General features: G+C 43.8%; 1 protein-coding gene across 1 annotated transcript in view; it reads right to left on the minus strand.

Annotated features, from left to right (window-relative positions):
* Positions 1-23785, minus strand: part of endou (endonuclease, polyU-specific) — a 34532-nt gene extending 10747 nt beyond the window's left edge. The window contains exons 1-7 of the mRNA XM_063038444.1: positions 23722-23785; positions 16603-16722; positions 14230-14349; positions 13674-13682; positions 11064-11229; positions 9832-10034; positions 8408-8521 (exon numbers count right to left, since the gene is read on the minus strand). Coding sequence (XP_062894514.1) covers positions 8408-8521; positions 9832-10034; positions 11064-11229; positions 13674-13682; positions 14230-14349; positions 16603-16722; positions 23722-23785 — 796 coding nt within the window. The remainder of the gene's footprint in view (positions 1-8407; positions 8522-9831; positions 10035-11063; positions 11230-13673; positions 13683-14229; positions 14350-16602; positions 16723-23721) is intronic.
* Between the last annotated feature and the right edge of the window lie 2714 nt (positions 23786-26499).

The following is a 26499-nucleotide window of genomic DNA, read 5'->3' on the forward strand; positions in this document are numbered from 1 at the left end:
GAGAGGATGTTTCCAGTTGTGGGAGCGTGTAGGACCAGAGGGCACAGCCTCAGAATAGAGGGATGTCCATTTAGAACAGAGAGGAGGAGAAATTTCTTTAGCCAGAGGGTGGTAAGTGTGTGGAATTCATTGTCACAGATGGTTGTGGAGACCAAGCCATTGGATATATTTAAAGCAGAGGTTGATAGATTCTACAGTAAGTGTGTCAGGTTATAGGGAGAAAGTTGGAGAATGAGGTTGAGAGGGAAAATAAATCAGCCATGATTGAATGGTGGAATAGGCTCAATGGGCCAAAGGGCCTAATTCTTTTACTGTGTCCTATGGTGTGTTGGTGCTGGTCTGAAGGCAATGATTCTAGTTCGCATGGAATCCTCAGCCCATTAGATCCCAGACCCATTCTGGAGATCTTTTCCTCACTGTCACAATCTCTCTTCCCATTTCTGTTTTTTTCTAACGATGCCTTCACATAGGAACTATTTTTCATTCTTCTTCAGTCGAGTGCAGGCTCAGTCCACTGAACATCTCCTCATAATACAAACTCACCTTGAATCAATCTGATGAACCTTAACTGTACACCTTCTACTGTAGGTATACCCTTCCTTATGTAGGTGAGACCAGACATATAATCATCAGTCAAAGTGCAGTCTCACCAGGGTCCTATGTAATTCCAATAAGACGCCTTTATCCTTGCACTCAAATGCTCTTGCAGTAAAGGTCAACATACCATTTTGTTGCCTAATGCTGTATTGCATGTCATCTTTAAGCCTCTGAACATCAATCTTTTAATGTTGAAAAAACTCACTTTTTTTTCTACATAAATATATATTCATTTCCATAGATACTGCCTGACCTGCTGATTCCTCCAGCATTTTGTGTGTATTCTCTTATTTTTCCTCATTATGTTCCATTCCTTGAGCCCATATTCCCTTATAACACACCCTTCTGACTTCCACTCTGCCATCCAGATTAGTATAATCAGCAAACCTGGATATATTACCCAAGTATCTTTGAAGTAGCGAATGAGAAACAAGATTGTTGCAGAGCGGAAGCCATTTAAAAAGAACGAGGCTTGTTGGGAGTGAGTTTTATCTGAGCCAATGAAAAGAAGCGAGGTATAGGCAGAGTAGCAATTGTTGGAGTGGGCCAGGGTTTGATTGGGAGAATTTGGCTCAACAGGCTTTGGCAAGAACAGGTGGAGGCTTAGGGGGCTGAGTCATTTATTTGATTATAGAACTGCAGCTTAAGAAGTTAGAGCCAAAAGTATAATGAGCTCGCCAAGAGGAAACTGAGTAAGTGACCTAGGTGAGTACGGAACTTACAAGTTTCAGAAAGAAGACACTGGTAAGAACAGGTGAGCTTTTTTGTTGTCTGTAAATCCATAGTCCTTAAATTTAGTGTAGGCAGGATGGTAGTAAGGTCGATGGAATGCTTCTGTGAGATGTTGGATTCAAGGTATCTAACCGTCTCCCTGATGACTATATCTGCAGGAAGTGTACCCAACTTCAGCTCCTGACTGATACGGTCAAGGAACTGGAGCTGGATGTACTCAAGCCCATCCGGGAGGCTGGAAACCTCATAGATGAGACGTTTACTGAGGTGGTCACACCCAGAGTGTCGGCTTCAGATCATAGATGGGTGACCACCAGGAGAAGTAAGGGCGGTAAGTAGTCAGTGCAGGGTTCTCCTGTGTCCATTCTCCTCAGTGACAAAAACACTCCTTTGGATTACTTCTGGGGTGATGACCTATCAGGGCACAGCAGCAACAGTCAAGCGAGTGGCACTGTGGCAGGCTCTGGCGCTCAGCGGGGAAGGAGCGATAGTGATAGGAGACTCCATAGTTAGGGGAATGGACGGGAGATACTTTGGCTATGACAGAGTTTCTCCCAGGTGCTATGGTCCAGGATGTCTCAGAGCAGTTGCAGAATATTCTCAAGAGGGAGTTTGAGCAGCCAGAGGTCATAGTGCATGTTGACACCAATGACAGGTAGAAAGGGGGAAGAGGTCTTGGCCAGTGAGTGTAGGGAGGTAGGGAAGAGGCTGAAGAGCAGGACCTCCAAGGTAGTCATCTCTGGATTACTCCCAGTGCAACGTGCTAGTCGAGTAGGAATAGGATGATAGTACAGATGAATGAGTGGCTGAGGAAGTGGTGCAGGGGGTAGGGCTTCAGGTTCTTGGATCATTGGAACCTCTTCTGGGGCAGGGGTGACCTGTGCAAGATGGACATGTTGTACCTCAACTGGAGGGGAACCAATATCCTGGCTGGGAGTTTCGATAGTGCTACTCGGGAAGGTTTAAACCAGTTTGGCAAGGAGATGGGAACTGGAGCACTAGGTCAGAAAGTGGAGGGATGGAGAGGAAGGTAGATGTCAGGGCCAGTAGAAACAGGCGGGGGGGGGGGGGATGGATAGTTTGAAAGTTTGAAATGCGTGTACTTTCTTGTAAGCAGTATTATGGGTAAAGGTGATCAATGTAGAGCATGGATCAGTACATGGAACTCCGATGTTGCGGCCTTCACAGAGACTTGGTTGAGAGGGGGAAAGGAATGGGTGCTCAATGAACCAGGGTTTTGATGTTTTCGGAAAGATAGAGAGGAAGGTAAAAGAAGGGGGAGGGAGGTGCTGCACTCAGAAGGGACATAATGGAGGGCTCATATACTGAGTCTGTATGGGTAAGACTCACAAATAGGAAGGGTGAAATCACACTCATGGGATTGTACTACAGACCCCCCAATAGCCACCAGGACATTGAGGAATAGAAATGCAGTAAGATTAGGGAAAGGTGTAAAAACAATAGGGTTGTTGTCATGGGGGACTTCAATTTCCCTAATATAAATTAGGACCTACTTAGTGCAAGAGATTTAGATGGAGCAGAGTTTGTTAGGTGCATCCGGGAGGGTTTCCTAAATAAATACTGGACCTGGTGTTGGATAATGAGCCTGGTCAGGTGACTGACCTTTCAGTTAGGGAACAGTGACCACACCTCCTTAATTTTCAAGTTAGCTGTAGATAAAGACAATTATAGAGCTTGCAGAAAAGTATTAAATTGGAGCAGGACAAACTATGAGCATATTCGGCAGGAACTAGGGAGAGATAATTGTGAACAGCTGTTTGTGGGCAAGTCCACATCAGACATGTGGAAGTTGTTTAAAGACCAACTACACAGAGCACAGGGCAGATTTTTTCTAGTATGAACGAAGGACAGGAATGCAAGGTAAGAGAACCTTGGATATTGGATAAATTATAAAAGGAAAAGTATGAAAACCTTTGGTAGCTAAAATCAAACAGTGCCCTTGAGGATTATAATGATGCCAGAAAAGAAATCAAGAAGGGAATTATGAAAGCCAGAAAGGGCCATGAAAAGTCCTTGGCAAGTAGGATTAAAGAGAATCCCAAGGCATTCAAAACATACATCAAGAGCAAGAGGATAACTAGGGAGAGGGTATGGCCACTCAAGGATAAAGGGGAGATTATTTGCTTGGATGTGGAAGATGCAGGTGAGGTCCTTAATGAGTACTGTGCACCAGTATTTACCAAGGAGAAGGACATGGAGGATAGTGAAATCAGTGCTGAGAGTATTGATGTGCCGGGGCATTTGAAGTAAAGAAGGAGGTAGAGTTAGGTCTCTTAAAAAGCATTTAGGTGAATAAGTCCCCAGGGCCTGAAGGGGTATATCCCAGAGTATTGAGAGAGTCAAGAGAAGAAATTGTTGGCCCTTGATCAATATCCTTGTGTCCTCTATCGTCACAGGCGAGGTCTTGGAGGACTGGGGAGTAGCTAATGTTTCCTTGTTAAGGAAGGGAGCCAGAGATAATCCTGGAAACCACAGACCAGTGAATCTCATGTCAGTGGTAGAGAAGTTACTGGAGAGGATTCTTAAATATAGGATTTATGAATATTTGGAGAACCATGGCCTAATTAGGGAGCGCCAGCATGGCTTTGTGTGGAGTAAGGCATGTCTTACTAACTTGATTGACGAAGTTAATCGATAAAGGTAGAGCTCTGGATGTTGTCTATGTGGATTTTAATAAGGCGTTTGACAAGATCCTTCATGGAAGACTCATCCATAAGACTATAAGACATAGGAGCACAATTAGGCCATTCAGCCCATTGAGTCTGCTCCACCATTCCATCATGGCTGATATATTATCCCTCTCAACCCCATTCTCCCGCCTTCTCCCCATAACCTTTGACACCCTGACTAACCACATTCTACCTTCAGATCTTTCAGTATCCCAAGCACCTTCACCTTAGTTATAGAAACTACTCTCACTTTTGCATAATGGCACTCTGGAAGTTCTGGCATACTGCTAGTGTCTTCCACAGCGAAGACTGCCGCAAGATGGAGATGCATGGGATCCACGGTGAATTGGTCATTTCGTTTCAGAACTGGCTTGCCTATAGGAGGCAGAGATTATTGGTCAAATGGACTTATTCGAGCTGGAGGTCTGTAATAAGTGGTATTCCGCAAGGATTTGTACTGGGACCTCCGCTGTCTGTGATGAATATAAATGACCTGGATAAAAATGTAGATGGGTGGACTAGTAAGTTTGCAGATGATACACATTGTTGGTGTTGTGGATAGTGCAGAAAACTGGCAGAGAATACTGCTGGATATGGATCAGTTGCAGATATGGGCGGAGAAATGGCAGATGGAGTTCAACAAGGCCAAATGTGAAATGTTGCACCTTGGTAGGTCAAATGTAAAGAGAGGCCAGGCCCTTAACAGTATTGATGAGCAGAGGGATCTTGGGGTCCAAGTTCATAGCTCTCTGAAAGTGGCTACACAGGATGATAGGGTGGTTAAGAAGGCATATGGCATGCTTGCAATTATTAGTCAAAGTATCGAGTTCAAAAGTCAGGAAGTTAGAGAGGTTAATATGCCATTTAATAGAGAGGTTTATCTCTCTTTAAATAAATAGACCAAATCTCAATTGTGTGTGTGGTCTCACCAACATCCTGTATAATTTCAGCAAAATGTCCCTACTTTTGTACTCCATCTTCTTTGCAGTAAATTCATTTCCCTTCCTGATCACTTGCATTCCTGATGCTATTATCCTGTTTGATGAGCACAGCCAGGTTTTTCTGTAGATCAACATTCTGTAGTCTCCCTTCACTTAATCAGCACCCTGCTTTTCCAGCCTTTATTCTGAAGTGGATAATCTCACATTTGTCAACATAATGTTCTACCTAACAATCTTTCCTCCTATCTATACACTGGTATAGATGGGATGGGATCCAGGGAAATGGCTGTGTGGATACAGAAATAGCTTGCCCATAGTAGGCAGAGGGTGGTAGTGGATGGAGGGTATTCCGCCTGGAGGTCGGTGACCAATGATCTACTCTGGGACCTCTGCTCTTTCTGATTTTTATAAATGACTTGGATGAGGAAGTGGAAGGGTAAGTTAGTAAGTTTGCAGATGACATGAAGGTTGGTGGAGTTATGGATAGTGTGGAGGGTTGTTGCAGGTTGCAATGGGATATTGACAGGATACAGGGCTGGGCTGAGAAGTGACAGATGGAGTTCAACCCTGAAAAGTGAGAAGTGATTCATTTTGGAAGGCCAAATTTGAAGACAGAGCACAGGGCTAATGGCAGGATTCTTGTAAGTATGGAGAAACAGAGAGATCTTGGGGTTGACGTCCATGGATGCCTCAAAGTTGCCCCGCAAGTTGACAGGGCTGTTAAGGTGTGTGGTGTGTTAGCTTCATTAGTCAGGGATTGAGTTTAAGATTCACAAGGTATTGTTGCAGCTCTATAAAACTCTGGTTAGATCACACTTGCAATACTGTGTCCAGTTCTGGTCACCTCATTATATGAAGGATGTGAAAGCTTTAGAGAGGAGATTTGTAAGGATGCTGCCTGGATTAGAGGGCATTTGCTATAACAAGAGTTTGGGCAAACTTGTGTTGTTTGCTCTGGAGAGGTGGAAGCTGAGGGAAGATCTGGTAGAGGTTTATATGGTTGAGATATCTAATACCAGTGCGCATGCATTTGAGGTGACAAGGGGTCATTTAAAAGGAGATGCGAGGGACAGGTTTTTTTTACAGAGAGTGGTGGGTGCCTGGAATGCGCTGTCTGGGGTGGTGGTAGAGGCAGATATGTTAGAAACTTTGAAGAGATGTTTAGATGGACACATGAATGTGAGAAAAAAGGAAGGCTATGGACAATGCGTAGGCAGAGTGGATTAGTTTAGTTGGCTATTTGATTACTAATTTCTGGGCCATAGGACCTGTTCCTGTGCTGTATAGTTCTATGTTCTATGTTTAAAATGCCATGTGTGGAACTTATCAAGTGCATTTTGGAAGTCCAAATGCACCACACCCATTTCACTGACATTATTGTCAACCCACTAACTCCTACAGCAATCCAGACTACACCTCTTCCCACCATGTCCCCTGTAAGGATGCCATTCCTTTCTCCCAGTTTCTCTGTATCTGCTCTCAAGATGAGGCCTTCCATTCCAGGAGATAAGCTATAGAAGCAAAATTAAGCCGTTTAGCTCTTTGAATTTGCTCCGCCATTTATTCATGGCTAATTTTTCCTTTCAATTCCATCCTCCTGATCTCTCCTCATAGCCTTTAGCCACTTTGCTAATCAAGAACCTATCAAACTCTACCCGATTACTTGTTCTCTACAGCCCTCTATTGTAACAGATTCCACAGATTCAACACCTTCTAGCTGAAGAAGTTCTTCCTCATCTCAGTTTTAAAGGGATATCCCTTTATTCTGAGGCTGTGTCCTCGGATCATAGGTTCCCCTACCAATGGAAACATCCTTTCCACAACCACTCCATACAGGACATTCGGAATGCAGCAAAATTGTTTCCTTTCTACTGAGGTTGATGAAGTTCTCTCTCACATTTTCTCAAGACTTTTGCTCTCACCCCATCTCCCACAAACAGAAGAGAGATAGAGTTCCCTTAGTACTCAATGTTCACTCTACTGGCTTCTGCATCCAGCACATCTTTCATCATTGGGCAGTCACAATATTCCCACCACCAGCACATCCTCCGCCACCCTTTTTTTTTTGCATTCTGCAGGGAGTCCTTCCCCCTGCAACGCATTGTTGGGCTCATCCGTCCCTGACCCTGGCACTTTGCTCGCAGTTGCACTGGTTCGTACTCCACCTCCCTCACCACCATCCAGGGACATAAACAGCCCTTCCAAATGAGGCAAAGATTCACGTGCACTCCGTCCAAACTTGCCTACTGCGTTTGGTGTTCCTCAATGTGGCCTCTTCTCCATCGGCGAGACTAAGCACAGACTAGGTGACTGATTTAGAGCATTTGCACTCTGTCTGCAATGGTCGTTCCAAGCTCCCAGTTACATGCCATTTCAACTCCCCTTCCTGTTCCCATTTGACCTGTCCATCCTCGGGTGGATAACCAGAGGAACAACACCTCATATTCCACCGAGGTACACTACAACCCATTGGGATGAACATTGAATTTTCTAAGTGGAGGTAACCCTTACCTTCTGTGTTTTTCTTCCCACCCCCTCCATCCAATCCACCCCTGGTTCACCCATTGCCTCCTCCTGTCCCCTTCACCAATTTTCTTCCCCTTTCCCTTATCTCTCTCTGGTTCCATCAGCCTATGACCCACACATTGTACTCACTGATACTCCTGACCTGCTTCTGCCCCAGCTGTCACCATCACCAATTTAGTTTCCATTAGCACTTTCCTTACTTATCAGAGTCCAGCACTGCTGTGATTTTTGTCCTTGCTTTTTGCCCTCCAGCCCATCTCCACCTTCAATCATCCCTCCCCCAACTTGGCTTCATTTGTCCTTTTTGACAACTTTCACCGATTATCCACCTGTCTATCACCTTCCACCTCCACTCTCCTCTTCTCAACCTGGCTCCTACCCCTCGTTCCTCTCCCCTTCTCAGTCCATTTATCACTTACCGATTCTTGTCTCATCCCTGCCCCTTTCCTCTATACTGTTGCATTTGAAGGTTCCCACCTTCTTAAAAAGGGCATCAATCATACCAGTGCCCAAGGAAAGTAGGGTGAGTTGCCTCAAAGACTATCACCTAGTTGCACTCGTATTTACTGTGATGAAGTGTTTTGAGAGGTTGGTGTGCCAAGAATCAGCTCCTGCCTAAGCAAGGAACTGGACCAACTGCAATTTGCCCACTGCTGCAACAACTCTACAGCGGATGCATATTCTCTGGTTCTGCACACAGTCTCCATCCACCTGGACAACTGTTGTTGTTTGTTGGCTGCTGTTTATTGATTACAGCTCTGCATTCAACACAATCCAAACCCTCATTACTAATCAACAAACTACAAAACCTGGGCCTCTGTACCTCCCTCTGCAACTGGATCCTTGACTTCCTCATCTGGAGAGCACATTCAGTGCAGATCGGAAATAACATCTCCAAGGGATTCTAAGGCCATTACGCACCTGCAAAAACATGCTCAAAACCACTGGAATCTAAGATGTTGTTGGATCTGGAGTAAAGACCAAACCACATATTCTTCAGGTCTTCTTTAAAGTCCGTAACGGAGTTGTACAAGTCTGTGAACAGGGAGAGAAACATCACATGAAAACCTAACCTTCAGGATACGGGCATGGGAACGTGTGTGTGTGTGTGTGTGTGTTTGTGTGTGTGTGTGTGTTTGTGTGTGTGTGTGTGTGTGTGTGAAACAGCTTGCGTGTATAGATGGAGCTCATGTGTACGTTTATGTGGGAAAGGGAAAATAGTATTTACACACCATTCATTACCCATGACTAATCACTGCTGAGAAAGTGGGGCTGAGCCATCTTCGAACCTGCTCTTTGTACACATCGAGTTCTCTCTGTGTATCCCATTTGCCTCATATGTGATATATGAGGTACCTCGTTACCTTAATGGTGGCTCTGTATGGAGTCGCAATATCTCACACTCCCTTCATATACTGTATATTTGCTACTTTGCACACCTACCTTTTGTATTTTTAATATTTTTCATGTCCTCTGTATCTATCTTGTACCCTGATGATTATTGTACAGCTTCTACCTACATATCCTCAATGTCATATGATCCCTGTATATATTTTGTATATTGACCCTTTACACATTGGAGTCTACACGTAATGTACTGACCCAACAACCTGTGCACATCATATGCTCTGCAACGGATTCTGTGAACTCTGTGCATCACACACCTTTGAAGATAGCAAATCTCTGGAGCTGGATCACACAGATTCTGGCCTCGCTCCTAGTTGTATCTACACTAACCCACAATCAAATTAGATCTCTGCAACTGGGTGGCCGCTATGGTCCTTCCAATGTCACTGTAGTGGCCTTTCTCTAAGGCATAGCAGCCAGATGGTAGACAGTAGAAATGAAACCTTGCCCATGGACTGTGCAAGTAAGTTATGACTGCTGATTCTAAGTATCTATGATTATCAGAGGCATTTAGAAACCTTTGAATAAAACTAAATAATAACATCAAAATTATATTAAAAAAACATTTCAGAAATGATACATTTAAAACACATGAAAATACTATTAATTAACAGAAAGTAAAATTGAAATAAAGAAAAATAAACAAAAAATAACTAAATTTTCCTTTAGAATGAAGGTCAGTGATTTGAGTGGAGAGGACAGAGGCCTGTGTATCTGACCTCTAGTGTATTCCTGGCTCCTGTGCTGGACACCAGCATTGGATGGAATACTTATATATACTCTGGATGAGTATTTCTGCTGGAAATACTGCCTTACGCTAAATCATTTGGTGCAATACATCCATTTCTTATGATACATTCCTCAGGGCAGAATCACATCCGACGCACAAACCACAGTCACACACCCACAGGCAAAGGATTGAGATGTAGGGCACCTACTCTTTGAGTGGAGGACACTGTACAGCTTGTTCATGATGGGGGTCTTCATAATCTCATTAAGAAATGCCTCTTCTTCTCCCAGCTGCTCTGTAGTGAACTTCTCAGGGGTGCCTGTCATTCGGTGGTAGTTGTCTAAGAGTGCAATGAACTTAGCAAATGTTGGCTTCGAGAACAGGACATCTTCATTCACATATGCATAGAGCCTACAACAAAAATACCAAAGAGCTGTGAGACATGAAGAGTTGAGGGCTTAAAGCATCTGTAACTTGTGACTTACTGCTGTGTAGATCATTCTGATGTTGCTGCATTGACTGCCCGGGACAGTTCATGGGCCACACTGTTTATTTCTGCTGTTCGATCTGGTGAACGACAGAATTCCTTATTTCTGCTTCTGGTTAATAGGGAGGCAGATTGGCTGGGAATGTTGCAATGGAGTCACAGAACAGTTCACAAACAAAATGCTGGAGGAACTCGATGGGCCAGGCAGCATCTAAGGAGGGAGCTGGGCAGTTGACGTTTCAACTCAAGACTCTTCATCATCTTGTGTGTTGCATCCTCATTCCAGTTGAAGGCTCTCAACCCCAGTAATTGACTGTCCATCTCCATAGATGCCGTCTGACCCACTAACTTCCTCCAATGTTTTGTGTATCGTTCCATCTTCTAGCATCTGCAGTCTCTAGTGCCTCTAGCTATTAAACAGGCTCTATACACTCCTGGCCTGTGCTGTATTAGGTCAGATTGTAGCATCATTGATGGTGTTGTGCCTGTGTAACACAGAGTCAGGTTACAATGCCATTTATTATGATCCCCAGACTTGTGTTGGTAATTCTGTTTAGTGGTGCATCATACAGACTCATAGCAATTCACTGTGGGGAGAAAAGGGGTGAGGCAGGTGATGGAGGTGAGAAGGATAACATTTTATTGAGCTTTGGGAGGTGAAGAGACTCAAGAAGAAATCAAACCTCATTCCTGTAGTGTAAGTCCATCAGCCATTGGGGGAAGTGCAACTTTAAGGTTGGAGGGTTTACTGCGTCTACCTGGTTTTATCTCATTGTTTGTACCATCTTTGTAGACCAACTGACTGCACTGAGGGTTGTGTTTACTTCTCAGTTTCCATATCGAAGAAAATAAGCAAGTGGCAATGACATCCAACTGTAGAAGTCAGTTCGGAAGACATCCAATATGGTCACAGATAGCAGAGTTTCAATGACCCAGGGATTTGCAAGCCCTACCTGTGATGAGCACGATCGATTTCATTTCCAGTCTGGGAGTTCGAAATATGACTCTGAAGGTTCAGGTGAATGTCATTCTCGGTGGCCTTGTTGATGTCCAGTGAGTAGATCTCTTCAGAAATTTGCAGAATTTCCTGATTGGTGAAATCACCCCCAGGATTGCTAACTGCAAGACAGTGAAATTCACCATCACAAACTGTAAGACTGTGAACCTCTCCCAGTGGTAGCAAGAGGGAGTATATCTGTGTCTGTGTAAGTGTGTGTGTGTCTGTGCAAGTGCACGTGTATGTGTATGTGAGAGATACAACTCACATATAGGCAGGAATATGCCAACTTGCCATCATTGTAAAAACAAGAAAGGGAACAACCCTTCATTGGTAAAAACTGGTTAGATGAAGAAGAAGAAGGGTGGGTTAGTAAGTTTGCTGATGACATGAAGGTTGGGGATCTTGTGTATAGTCTGGAGGGTTGTCAGAGGTTACAGCGGGACATTGATAAGATGCAGAACTGGGCTGAGAAGTGGCAGATAGAATACAACCCAGATAAGTGTGACATGGTTAATTTTGATAGGTCAAATTTGAAGACAGAATATAATATTAATGATAAGACTCTTGGCAGTGTGGAGGATCAGAGGGATCTTGGGATCCATGTCCATAGGACACTCAAAGCTGCAGCGCAGGTTGCTAAGAAGGCGTATGGTGTGTTTGCCTTCATCAACCGTGGGATTGAGTTCAAGAGCCATGAGGTAATGTTGCAACTATATAAGACCTTGGTCAGACCCCACTAGAAGTACTGTGTTCAGTTCTTGCCACCTCACTACAGAAAGGATGTGGATAATACAGAGAAGGTGCAGAGGAGATTTACAAGGATGTTGCTTGGATTGGAGGGCGTACCTTATGAGAATAGGTTTAGTGAACTTGGCCTTTTCTCCTGGGAGCGACGGAGGATGAGAGGTGACCTCATAGAGGTGTATAAAATGATGAGAGGCATTGATAGCCAGAAGCTTTTTTCCAGGGCTGAAATAGTTAACATGAGGGGGCATAGTTTTAAGGTGCTTGGAAATGGGTACCGAGGGGATGTCAGGGGTAAGTTTTTCACACAGAGAGTGGTGGGTGCATGGAATGCACTGCTGGCGGCGGTGGTGGAAGTGGATACAAAATTCTAGGTAGTTTGTAGAGTAGGTTACATGGTTGGCACAACACTGTGGGCCAAAGGGTCTGTAATTTGCCGTAGATTTCTATGTTCTATAAAATGTTATGATATCATTGTGATACAATGTTATGATAGTCGATTGTGATTTGCAGCCTTCTCCTTGAGGGAACAGTACAGTACTGCCCTCTCCTGGCTGAAGGAATAAATTACTACTTTGCGATTTCTACTCAGCTCAGAAAAAGTACGTGTGAAACTTTGCACTTCATTTGAGTTAACATCTTGAAAACTGACCAAATCATTAATTGACCTTTTAAATTAGAAGGACCACAGCAATAGTTTGTGTAATTTCCTCTTGCACTGCAAGGCTTAAAGTCTAGGTAAATTCACATTAAATTCCTAGTCTGATGCTGGTGTCTAATACCTAGACCATAAGACATAGGAGCAGAATTAGGCCATCTGGCTCATCCAATCTGTTCTGCCATTCAATCATGGCTGATCCTTTTTTTCCTCCTCCTCAACCCCAGATCCCGGCCTTCTCCCCGTAACCTTTGATGCCGTGCCCAATCAAGAACCTATTAATCTCTGTCTTAAATACACCCAATGACCTGGCCTCCACAGCTGCATGAATTTCACAAATTCACCACCCTTTGGCTGAAGAAATTTCTCTGCATCTCTGTTTTGAAAGGGCGCTCCTCTATCCTGAGACTGGACCCTTTTGTCCCAGACTCTCCCACCATGGGAAACATCCTTTCTACATCAACTCTGTCTAGGCCTTTCAACATTCGAAAGGTTTCATCCTAAATTCCAGCGAGTACAGACCCAGAGCCATCAAACATTCCTTGTATAACCCTTTCATTCCTGGAATCATCCTTGTGAACCTCCTCTGGACCCTCTCCAATGCCAGCACACTTCACACCATACTTTTTATATACCTGTAGCCGAATTTTATCCCCTTCTGTTCTAATTTCATTGATGTAAAGACTATCGGGATGTCCAGATGCATGTCCACGGAGATCCACTTCTTAGCCACTTCCTTCAAAAGAATCAAATCTTGCTCTGTCTTTAATTATAGATTCCTGTAATGTACTGACAATAGATGTTCAGCTACCCCATCTGTTATTCTTTGGTCGTTATCCCTCCTTAAATAACAACATGGTACATGTGCGTGACCTCCAGGTTACAATTATTCGGGTTTGCAGGAATTCGTCCTCACAGAATTCAGAAATTCATGTAATTTTTATTCAGAAATACAGCTTGGAATAGGCCCTTCTGGCCTTCTGAGCCATGCCGTCAACAGCCTCTGATTTAACACCAGCTTAATTTACAATTACCAATTATCCTACCAACCAGTACGTCTTTACACTATGGGAGGAAATTGAAGCACCCGAAGAAACCCACACAACCCACGGTGAGGACATACAGAGTCTTTACAGGTGATGTCGGAATTGAACTCTGAACTCTGATGCCCTGAGCTGTAATACGGTCATGCGAACCATGATGCTACAGCGGTGTCCTTCCTTACGTTCTTGTTAAATCCATCATCTACTTATAAACCCGCCGGCTCATCCTCAGCTCCATCATACTGGTTCCCATCCCCCTGCCATATTAGTTTAAACCACTCCCAACACTCCCAAGAATATTGGCCCCCCTCAGATTCAAGTGCAACCCATCCCTTTTGTACAGATTGTACCTGCCCCAGAACAGGTCCCAATGATCCAGAAATCAGAATCCCTGCCCCCTACTCCAATTCTTCAGCCACACATTTATCTGCCACCTCATTCTATTCCTATCCTCACTGTCACAAGGTGAGACTACAAGAGAGTGAGAATAAGAGACAGAAGACTGAAAGAAAGTGATGATGGAGAGAGAGAGGGGAGAGAAAGTGAGAGAGAGTCTTTAATCCAGTCATTGAAAAAGATGGGTAGAGACATGCAGATAGAGGGAGAAAGGAATGGAGAGAGATAGAGAAAGGGGGGACAAAAGGCTGCAACTCCAGCCTGCATCTTGCACTTACCTTGGCACTGAGAATGGTAATCCTGACAGCAGTTGTTGTAGTGGTCACACTTGGAATTGCAGTGGCAGGGATTGGTGTGGTGATAAGCCTCGTTGCATCTTCCCTTGCAGGACATCCTTGCTGCAATGATTGTGAACACCAAGTTTAATGCTCTCTTTGCTTGAAACTTGACCAGCATCTTGGTACAACCCTACCTATTCTGTTAGTTTCAAGAAATTCCAGCGCATTTGTGAAAAAATAATTGTCCTTTCCTAAACAACAGGAATTCTGCAGATGCTGGAAATTCAAGCAACACACATCAAAGTTGCTGGTGAACGCAGCAGGCCAGGCAGCATCTCTAGGAAGAGGTACAGTCGACATTTCAGGCCGAGACCCTTCGTCAGGTCTCGGCCTGAAACGTCGACTGTACCTCTTCCTAGAGATGCTGCCTGGCCTGCTGCGTTCACCAGCAACTTTGATGTGTGTTGCTTGTCCTTTCCTAAGTTCACATTTACTCTGTCCGGTCCCACTTCCTTTGTTATGGATCCCAGCAGTTTGCGTCTGATTAATGCCAAGCTAATGTCAGAGACCTTTTTTCTCACTCCCTTTCCTCTTCAATAGTAGCATTACATGTACTATCTTCCATTTTCTGGGATCTGTTTGGAATTTGGGTTCTGGTGAAATTTGTAAGAAATGGCCATTGTATTCACTATCTCAGAGTTATACAGCACAGAAATAAGCCCTTTAGCCCAATTCATCCATGCCAATCAAGTTGTCTTCCTGAAATAGTTCAATTTGCTAATACCCTCTAAACGTTTCTACCCACGCACCTATCGTAATGTCTTCTAACCATTGTAATTGTACCCACCTCTACAGCTTCCTCTGCAGCTGGTTCCACATATGAACCACCATCCGTGTAAACAACTTGCCTCTCAGGTGCTCTTTAAATCATTCCCCTCTCAACTCAAACCTAAGACCTCTATTTTTATGCACCACTTCCCTGAGAAAACAAAAAGTGACTGTTCATCTCATATATCGTATCTGTGACCTAACACAGCCAGCTTCTTCAAAGCAGGAACTTTCTTGGACTGGTTTGGACTATATGTCCAAGAGTATAAGGGAGATAAACTGGCTATTTGGCCCATTATGTCCATGCTGACCATCAAATATCAGTTTACACTAAACCTATGCAACTTCCATTTTATTAGAGACATAGAGTCATACAGTTCTAAAGCACACAAACAGGCCCTTGGGCCCACCTACTCCAAGCCAACCTGTTTCTCTGCTTAATCCTATCTACTCATATCTGGATTACAACCCTCCATTCCCCTCTCACCCATGTTCCTATCCAAACTTCTCTTAAATTTTACAATTGAACCCACATCCTCCATTTCTGCTGGCAGCTCATTCCACGCTCCACCATTTTCTGAGTGAAGAAGTTCCCCCTCAGATTCGCCTTAGGGTTAGAACATTTCACCTTTCACTCTAAGCATATTATTCTAGTTCACCCACCTTGAGGGGAAAATCCTGAATATATTTACCCTTCCTATACCCCTCATGATTTTATATACCTGTATTAGATCTCCCCTAATTCTTCTGCACTCCAGGGAACCCATTCAACTTTTCCCTATAAATCAGATCATCAAGTCCCAGCAATATCCTTGTAAATTTTCTCTGTACTCTTTCAAGTTTATGGATATCTGTCCTGCTGGTAGGTGACTAGAAATGGAAATAGTACTCCAAATTCAGCCTCACCAACACCTTGTGCAACATCGCCATAACATGCCAACTCCTCTACCCGTTACTCTGATTAATGAAAGTCAATGTGCCAAAATGTCTCCTTGTGACCCTATCTACCTGTGACACAACTTTCAAGGATTTGTGGATCTATGTTACCAGGGTCCCTGTGTTCTAACACATTCAACATGTCAACATTTTCCCATCATTCCCATCAGCTATTACTAGATTCTAGCCTACACTGACATCCTAGTGACAATTTAGAGTGGTAAATTAACTCAACAAACTGCAAATATTTGGAAGGCGGGGGTGTAACCAGACCACCCAATGGAAACCCAAGGAAACTCCACATAGGCAATATGAGAGGTCAGGAATGACCTGGGGTGGGGACAGCGCTGTGGATACAGGGCTGACAGATGTGCACCATCCCAAACAGAACTTGGTGCAAATTAAGATCTGGAGACCAGACCTTGGGATTAGTTATGGAGGACGGAACATTAGAGGCAGCACAGGGTCATTATGGAGGTAGAGATGGCTTGTGTTCAAGGGAGGCTTCAGGAGCCAAAGCTCAGACAGGAGGTGAGGTCCTGCAGGTGGCCTGACTTCATAAACACTCAGCTGCTGGACTGGCTGGGAGGAATCATGCTTGTTACTTACAGTTGCATGTGTTGTAGTCTTGACAGCAATCTCGGTGTCTCACACAGGCGGGATTGCATTGGCAGTCATACTTGTGGTTCAACCCTTCCCCACAACGGCTGGCACATGAATCTTTACTTCCTGCAATCAAGGGAAGAGATTAATGGAAGGACTAAACACCCCTTTTCCTTCTGCTCCACAGCTCCTGAGGGAACTAGAACCTCACGTGTGTCTGTCCATTGGCCAAAGTCTTATCTGCATTCTTCTGCGATTGGACTCCTGAGATTGGAAATTCAACCATGCTTAGAAAATGATACCAGGATTACTCAGGATATAAGGGACTTGATGTAGACTTTTGAGTCCCACCACATCCATACACATGAGTGCATCTCCATTTGACTCCCAACTTAACTCCCTGCTGAAACTGTCCAGTGAACAGCACAATTAAATGGTCACAGGACAGAGACTAAATACTGAGCTTTTGCCATCTCATGGACAAAAATATCTAGTGCAGCAATTCACATATTGATAAATTAATAAACTACTCCATTTATGGTATCTGAGATCAGCATTATTTATGGAAAACCTTGCAGTTTGCCTCAATTATGCTTGTCAACATTTTCACAATATTTTTGCTTTCATAATTTTATTTCTAATTCCCAACCATCACCATCTATACTCTCTGGACATTCTGAAGGATGTACTTGTTTACTTTACCCTGCCCTATGTGTTCTGCAGCATCTATGGAGATCTAGAGATGAAGTCAGAAGACAGGGGGAGCTGGGCCACAGATGAAGATAGACAACGAGAGAGACAGAGGCAAAAAGCAGATGGAGCAAGGTGCAAGGAATGGAGGGTAAAAGCTGGAGACAGCCGTTGGAGGGAGATAAGCAAGAACACAAAGGGCTGCCAGTACTGGACTCCGATAAGACCATAAGACATAAGAGCAGAATTAGGACAACCAGCCCTCTCTCCTGCCTTCTCCCCGTAACCTTTGATGTCTTACTAATTAAGAACCTGTCAACCCTGCTTTAAATACACCCCATGATTTGGCCTCCACAGCTGTCTGTGGCCGTGAATTCCATAAATTCACCATCCTCTAAAGAAATTCCTCCTTATTTCTGTTTAAAGGGATGCCCCTCTATTCTGAGGCCATGCCCTCTTGTCCCAGACTCCCTTATGATAGGAAACATCCTCTCCACATCCATTCTATCTAGGTATTTCAATATTTGATAGGTTTCATTGAGATTCCCCCCCCCCCCCATTCTTATAAACTCCAGTGAGTACAGGCCTAGAGCCATCACATTATTTTTTTTCTTTCCATTTTGTTTTAGTGGAATGAAGGGCATGTCTTTAGGGTTAGTACTTTGCTCTGGGTGTCAGATGTGGGAATCCTGGGAATCTTCCAGTCTCCCAGATGGCACATCTGCGCCAGGTGCACCGAGATGCAGCTCCTGAGAGACCGTGTTAGGGATCTGGAGCTGCGGCTTGGTGGTCTACAGCTTATTAGCGAAAGTGAACAGGAGATAGAGAGGAGCTACAGGGAGTTAGTCACCCCGAGACTGCAGGAGTTAGACAAGTGGGTGACTGTCAGGGAAGGGAAGGGAAGGGCTCAAATAGTAGAGGGCATCCCTGTGGCCATACCCCTCAGTAATTGTTATCTCATTTTGGATGCTGTTGAGGGGGGTGACCTGACAGAGGACAACCGTGGCGATTGGCTCTTTGGCATTGAGCCTGGTTCCGTGGTGCAGAAGGGAGAGAAGAAGATGAGGAATACAGTAGTCATAGGGGATTCCATTGTGAGAGGAACAGACAGGAGATTCTGTCAGCCTGATAGAGATACCTGCATGGTATGTTGTCTCCCAGGTGCCAGGGTACGGGATGTCTTGGATCGGGTGTAGAGTATTCTGAAGGGAGAGGGTGAACAGTCAGAAATCTTGGTACACATTGGTACCAATGACACAGGTAGAAAAAGGGAGGAGGTCCTGAAGAGAGAATTCAGGGAGTTGGGTAGGAAGCTGAAAAGCAGGACCTCCAGGGTAGTAATCTTGGGATTCCTGCTTGTGCCACATGCTAATGAGCGCAAGTATAGCATGATCAGGCATATTAATGCGTGGCTGAGAGACTGGTGTAGGGGGCAGGGCTTCAGATTCCTGGATCACTGGGGCCTCTTCTGGGGGAGATCCGACCTGTACAAAAAGGATGGGTTACACCTGAACCCAAAGGGGTCCAATATCCTAGCAGGCAGGTTTTTATAGAGCTTTAGGGAAGGTTTAAACTAATTTGGTAGGGGGATGGATACTGGAGTGATAGGGCTGAGGAAGGGGATAACAGAAATAAATCAAAGATAGCATGCAACAGAGATGATAGAAAGGACAAGCAGGAGATGAGGCATAATCACAGCCAGTGGGATGGGTTACAGGGCAATAAAGGTGTGGTGCAGTTAAAACAGAAGGCAACAAATACTGGACTGAAAATGGACACAACATAAGAAATAAAATGGACGATCTTGAAATTCAGCTACAGATTGGCAAGTATGATGTTGTGGCCGTCACTGAAACTTGGCTAAAGGATGGCTGCCATTGGGAATTGAATGCCCAAGGATATGTGGTGTATTGGAAAGATAGGTTCATAGATAGAGGGGGTGGTGTGGCCCTGTGTATAAGAAATAATATTAAATCATTAGAAAGGGATGACATAGGATCAGAAGGTGTAGAGTCTCTATGGGTTGAGTTAAGAAATGACAAGGGTAAAAGGACCCCAATGGCAGTTGTATACAGGCCTCCAAACAGCAGCCGGGATGTGGATTACAAATTACAGCAGGAGACAGAAAAGGTGTGTCAGAAGGGCAATGTCATGATAATTGTTGGGGATTTCAACATGAAAGTGGATTGGGAAAACCAGGCCAGTACTGGACCTGAAGAGAGAGAATTTGTAGAATGTCTAAGGGATGGCTTTTTAGAACAGCTTGTTGCTGAGTCTACTAGGGGATCGGCCGTGCTGGATTGTGTGTTGTGCAATGATCCGGAGGTGATAAGAGAGTGTAAGGTTAAGGAACCCTTAGGGAACAGTGATCACAATATGATCGAATTCACTTTGAAATTTGAGAAGGAGAAACTAAATTCCAATGTGTCAATATTTCAGTGGAATAAAGGAAATTACAATGGCATGAGAGGGGAACTGGCCACGGCTGACTGGAAAGAGACACTAGCAGGAAGGACAGCAGAGCAGCAATGGCTGGAGTTTCTGTGAAAAATGAGGGAAGTGCAAGACAGATATATTCCAAATAAGAAAAAATTTTTGACTGGAAGAAGGACATTACTGTGGCTGACAAGTGAAGTCAGAGCCAAAGTAAAAGCAAAAGAGAGGGCATACAAGGAAGCTAAAGCTAGTGGGAAGATAGAGGATTGGGAAGCTTTTAAAAACTTGCAGAAGGAAACTAAGAAGGTCATTAGGAAGGAAAAGATGGATTATAAAAGGAAGCTGGCGACTAATATCAAAGAAGATACTCAAAGCTTTTTTAAGTTTATAAAGGGTAAAAGAGAGTCTAGGATAGATATAGGACCAATACAAACTGATGCTGGAGATATTGTAATGAGAGATGCAGAGATGGCAGAGGAACTGAATGGATATTTTGCATCAGTCTTCACAGTGGAAGACACCTGCAGTATTCTGGACATTCAAGAGTTTCAGGGAAGTGAAGTTTGTGCAATGAAAATTATGACTGAGAAGGTGTTCAGGAAGTTTCATGGTCTGAGGGTGGATAAATCTCCTGGACCTGATGGAATGCACCCTCGGGTTCTGAAGGAAGTAGCTGGAGAGATTGTGGAGGCATTAACAATGATCTTTCAAGAATTGATAGATTCTGGCATTGTACCGGATGACTAGAAAATTGCAAATGTTACTCCGCTATTTAAGAAGGTTGGGAGGCAGCAGAAAGGAAACTATAGACCTGTTAGCCTGACATCAGTGGTTGGGAAGTTGTTGGAATTGATATGCAGTAGATATGGTGTACTTGGATTTTCAGAAGGCCTTTGACAAGATGCCGCACATGAGGCTGCTTAGCAAGATAAGATCCCATGGAATTACAGGGAAGTTACTAGCATGGGTGGGGCATTGGCTGATTGGAAGAAAACAGAGAGTGGGAATAAAGGGATCCTATTCTGGCTGGATGCCAGTTACCAGTGGAGTTCCACAGGGGTCGGTGTTGGGACCGCTGCTTTTTACGATGTCTGTCAATGATTTGGACTATGGTATTAATGGACTGGTGGCTAAATTTGCCAACGATACAAAGATAGGTGAAGGAGCGGATAGTGTTGAGGAAACAGAGAGCCTGCAGAGAGACTTAGATAGTTTAGGGGAATGAGCAAAGTAGTGGCAAATGAAATACAATGTTGGAAAGTGTATGGTCGTGCATTTTGGTGGAAGAAATAAATAGGCAGACTATTATTTAGATGGCGATTGAATTCAAAATTCAGAGATGCAGAGGGACTTGGGAGTCCTTGTGCAGGATACCCTAAAGGTTAACCTCCAGGTTGAGCTTGTGGTGAAGAAGGCGAATGCAATGTTGGCATTCATTTCTAGAGGTATAGAATATAACAGCAGGGATGTGATGTTGAGGCTCTATAAAGCACTTGTGAGACCACACTTGGAGTATTGTGTGTAGTTTTGTGCTCCTTATTTTAGAAAGGATATACTGACATTGGAGAGTGTTCAGAGAAAGTTCACGAGAATGATTCCAGGAATGAAAGGGTTACTGTATGAGGAATGTCTGGCAGCTCTTGGGCTGTATTCCCTGGAGTTCAGGAGAATGAGAGGGGATCTCATAGAAACATTCCGAATGTTAAAAGGCCTGAACAGATTAGATATGGCAAAGTTATTTCCCATGGTAGGGGAGTCCAGGACAAGAGGGCACAACTTCAGGTTTGAAGGATGTTCATTTAGAACAGAGATGCGGAGAAATTACTTTGGTCAGAGGGTGGTAAATCTGTGGAATTTGTTGCCATGAGTGGCTATGGAGGCCAAGTCATTCGGTGTATTTAAGGCAGAGATAGATAGGTTGTTGATTAGCCAGGGCATCAGAGGGTATGGGGTGAAGGCAGGGGAGCGGGGATGACTGGAAGAATTGGATCAGCCCATGATTGAATGGCAGAGCAGACTCGATGGGTCAAATGGCCTACTGCTGCTCCTATAACTTATGGTCCTAAATGTTCCTCATACAGTAACCCTATCATACTTGGAATCATTCTTGTGAACCTCCTCTGGACTCTCTCCAATGCCAGCACAGCTTTTCTTGGAGAAGGAGTTCAAAACAGCTCACAATACTCCAAGTGCGGTCTGACCAATGCCACATAGAGCCTCAGTATCACATCCTTTGCTCCTTTATTCTGGTAGTCTCAAAATGAATGCTAACATTGCATTTGCCTTCCTCACTACCAACTCAACCTGTAAGTTAAACTTTAGGGAATCCTGCACTTGGACTTCCAAGTCCCTTTGTACCTCTGAAGTCCCTTTACACCTCTGATTTCTGAATTTGATCCATTTAGAAAATAGTCTAAGTATTTGTTACTTCTACCAATGTGCATGACCATACACTTTCCCTACACTGTATTCCATCTGCCAGTGCTTTGTCCATTCTCTTAATCTGTCTAAGTCCTTATGCAACCTGCTTGCTTCCTCAACACTACTTGCACTCCACCTATCTTTGTATCATCCACAAACTTGGCCACAAAGCCATCAATTACATCATCCAAATCATTGACGTATAACGTGAAAAGAAGCGGTCCCAATATTGACCCCTGTGGAACACCATTAGTCACTGGCAGCCAACCAGAAAATGCCCCCTTTCTTTCCGTTCTTTGTCTCCTGCCAGTCAGCCAATGAGCTATCCATGTTAGTATCTCCCCTGTAATACCATTGACTCTTATCTTGTTTAGCAGCCTCATATGTGGCACCTTGTCAAAGGCCTTCTGAAAATCCAAGTGCACAACATCTACCGATTCTCCTTTGTCTATCCTGCCTGTTATATCCTCAAAGAATTTCAACAGACTTGTCAGGCAAGATTTCCCCTTAAAGAAACCTTTGGCCTGTCTTATCATCTGCCTCCAAGTACCCCAAAACCTCATCCTTAATAATGAACTCCAAAGTCTTCCAAATCAAGTCAGGCTAATTACCCAAAAATTTCCTGTCATTTGCCTCCCTCCCTTCTTAAAGAGTTGATTAATATTTGCAATTTTCTGGTCCTCTGGTACCATTCCAGAATCTAGTGATTCCTGAAAGATCATTACTAATGCCTCCCCAGTCTCTTCAGCTACCTCTTTCAGAACCCTGGGGTGTAGTCCATCTGGTCCAGGTAATTTATCTATTTTCAGATCTTCCAGCTTCCAAAGCACGTTCTTAGTAATAGCAACTGCACTCATTTCTGCTTGATGACACTCTTGAACTTCCGGCATACTGCTTGTGTCTTCCACTGTGAAGACTGATGCAAATAATTATTGAGTTCGTATGTCATTTCCTTGTCCCCCATTACTGTCTCTTCAGAGTGCTTTTCCAGTGGTCCAATATCCACCGTCACCTCTCTTTTACTCCTTATATATCTGAAAAACCTTTTGGTATCCCATATTATTGGCTAGCTTAACTTCATATTTCATCTTTTCTCTTCTTATTGCTTTTTAAGTGGTTTTCTGTTGTTTTTTAAAAGCTTTCCCTAGCTTCCCACTAATTTTTGTGATATTATATGCCCCCTCTTGTGCTTTTACACTGTCTTTGACTTCCCTTGTCAGCTACGGTTGCCTTGTCTAGAATACTTATTCTTTGGGATATTTTTATCTAGTGCTTTCAGAATTGATCCCAGAAACTCCTCCCATTGCTGTTCTGTTGTCATCCCTGATAGTACCCCTTCCAATCAACTTTGGCCAGCTTCTCTCTCATGCCTCTGTAGTTCCCTTCACTCTACTGAAATGCTGATACATCTGGTTTTAGCTTCTCCCTCTCAAAGTGCATTCCTCTAGCAATATAAGTCTCTTCAAAGATCAACTTGCTAAACTCCTAATTCTCCTCAAAATCCACATCTTTAGACCCCCAACTTTGTACCCATTTAGATAGTTCATTCATGTAACTTCATCTTCTAGACCAGCCTACCACGTGGGACCTTGTCAAGAGCCTTGCTGAAGATATGTAGAGCTACCACCTTGCTCCTGTCCATCTTTTAGGCTACCTCTTCAAAAATCTTGATCGAATTCTATTTTTAGTGATGCTGATTGTTAGATAAATATTCACCAAATTCACTGTGGAGAGTTTCCTCCTCTGTCTCCATTTAGTGCCCTGGGATTATTTACATCTACCTGAGTGGGCAGACAGGCACTTGGTTTCACTCTAAAGCTGATACCATGGCTCCTGCATCATTGCAGTGGAGTGTCAGTCTAGATTATTCAGTTTACACTGTGGGACTTGAACAGTCAAGGGCTGCTGTTAAGCCACAGTTACAACATTCAAAGCAGGATAAATATGATATTTATGCTTCAGGCAGTCAATTGTAATTCTACACACTGGTCATCTTCAATACTTTCAAAGAACATTTACATTTTAACAGTGCATTTTGATTGCTAAAACTGTAGCAATGTCCACATGCATCAGTTATCTCCTTTTATCAACATCACCCGTTCAGACACTCCTACAACTCTCACCAATGTCCATCCCTCTGGCCTTTGACCTTTCAGTAAAAAACTATCTATTCATTTCTATTAAGTATGCCAAAACTCATAGCTCGTTTCCTCACTCTAATCAATATTATCCATTGACTTTTAGCTTTCATGCATTCACATAATCCTCATCATCACCCACCTTTCCCCAATAAGACATAGTGCTACAGAGGGAGGGTAGTATAGACTTTGGAAGGTCAAGTTCAAGTTCATTATTATTCCACCACATACATGTATACCACCAAATGAAACAATGTTCTTCTGGGCCAAGGTGGAATGGGTGTACTGGTGGAATGGGTGGATGTGTAGCCAATTAAATTTTAGTAAGAAGGACAATAGTGGCATTTTAGACCAGAGGGCCCTGCAAACCTGGAGGTATGCCTGCATCAGTCATGTTGACCAAGAGGTTAAACAAATGTGAATCATAAATGTGACAAAATTTGAAGATGCTGGAAATTCAAAGCAACGCACACACACAAAATGCTGGAGGAGCTCAGCAGCTCAGGCAACATCTATGGAAATGAATAGATAGTCGACGTTTCAGGCCAAGACCCTTCTTCAGGACCGAGGAGGAAGGGGGAAGATGCCAGAATAAAAAGGTGTGGGAGGACGGGACGGAGGCGAGATGGAAGACGATAGGTGAAGCCAGATGTGTGGGAAAGGTAAAGGGCTGGAGAAGATGAAATCTAGTAAGGGAGGAGAGTGGACCATAGGAGAAAGGGAAGGAAAATGCAACCCAGGAGGAAGTAATAAGCAGATGAGAAGAGGTAAAGGTCCAGAGTGGGGAATAGAGGAAGGGTGGGTGGAGGGGATTTGTTTATTGGAAAGAGAAATAGTTTTATAAATAGAGCCATGGAAGAAGGAAATCAAGAGATACTTTCTAAAACATTGGTGCAGTTACAAATTGAGTATTCGCCACACTTTTGAGGAAAGGTGTAAAGGCCTTGGAGAAGGAATAGAAGTGGTTTACTAGAATAATTCCAGGGATGAGAAGCTTTTGTTCGCCTTCAGACAGAAGAAGTCATGGAAGTTTTAGACAGTAGACTAATCGAATGGTTAAGACCAGATGGTGTAGAATGCAAGCTACAACCAAAAGAGCCAACATTTATGACAAGAAAAACTTCTCTATACTTCATATGGTTGGGACCAGAATGCAATATCAGGAACTGAATTAGAGGGAAGAGGGAACTGAATTAGAACATGAAAGGGGGAAAATAGAATGATATAGAGAGGGGGGTCAGTTGGATTCCTCATGCATAAAACCGGCATGGATTTGATGAGCTACATAGCCTTCTTCCTTGCTGTACCTTTTGAACTTCTGTGAGCTACCATTGTAGACCTCATGGATGGTTTCCTAATTTTCCTCAAAGGCTACTTTTCTGGTCTCCAAACTAACATGAAACCCAACCATGCAAATCCCAAACTCTCAAACTCAATTCCTCCAGTTCTTTCACTCCACCCTTTCCCTTAACTACCTTTATTGCTGCCAGAGCAATGCTAAGTATCCCATCATGCATGGGGAGGACACTCTGTTACTAAGGAAGAAATGCTGAAAACCACGTGGAGTAGTGAAGGAAAGTCATGTAATCGACTCCTGGCCAGTCTCATTTGAGAACACAGATGAGACAGCTTTACAGCCCTGTGGGCAATCCACAGTGAGCTATCTGGAACACTGGACAAGTAGGTGGGAGTATTTGGAGCCTGACATCTTGTGGAAAAGGGCAGTTTGATTACAGGTCTCAAATAAACACTCAGGTAATTGACAAAATAGTTAAAATAATTGTAGGATGGCACTAGCAGGACTGTGAAGAAGTTAAGGAAACACATACTCATATGGATAACGATTGGAATCAAGGATGTTTAAAGGCAATAAGGAGCTAAACAATATTTGGCAGGTATGTATAGAAAGTTGCTTTATGAGCTGACTGCCAACAGTGACTCCAAGAGACCAACCGTTAGTCTTGCGAGTCCATGGATCTGCGCCTGGAAAGTCTTCACTCTCCAGGGCGCAGGCCTGGGCAAGGTTGTATGGAAGACTGGCAGTTGCCCATGCTGCAAGTCTCCCCTCTCCATGACACTGATGTTGTCCAAGGGAGGGGCATTAGGACCCATACAGCTTGGCACCAGTGTCATCGCAGAGCACTGTGTGATTAAGTGCCTTGCTCAAGGACACAACACATTCCCTTGGCTGGGGCTCGAACTCATGACCTTCGGATCG

The sequence above is a fragment of the Mobula hypostoma genome, chromosome X2 (genome assembly GCF_963921235.1).
Source record: "Mobula hypostoma chromosome X2, sMobHyp1.1, whole genome shotgun sequence".
Taxonomy (NCBI): Eukaryota; Metazoa; Chordata; class Chondrichthyes; order Myliobatiformes; family Myliobatidae; genus Mobula; species Mobula hypostoma.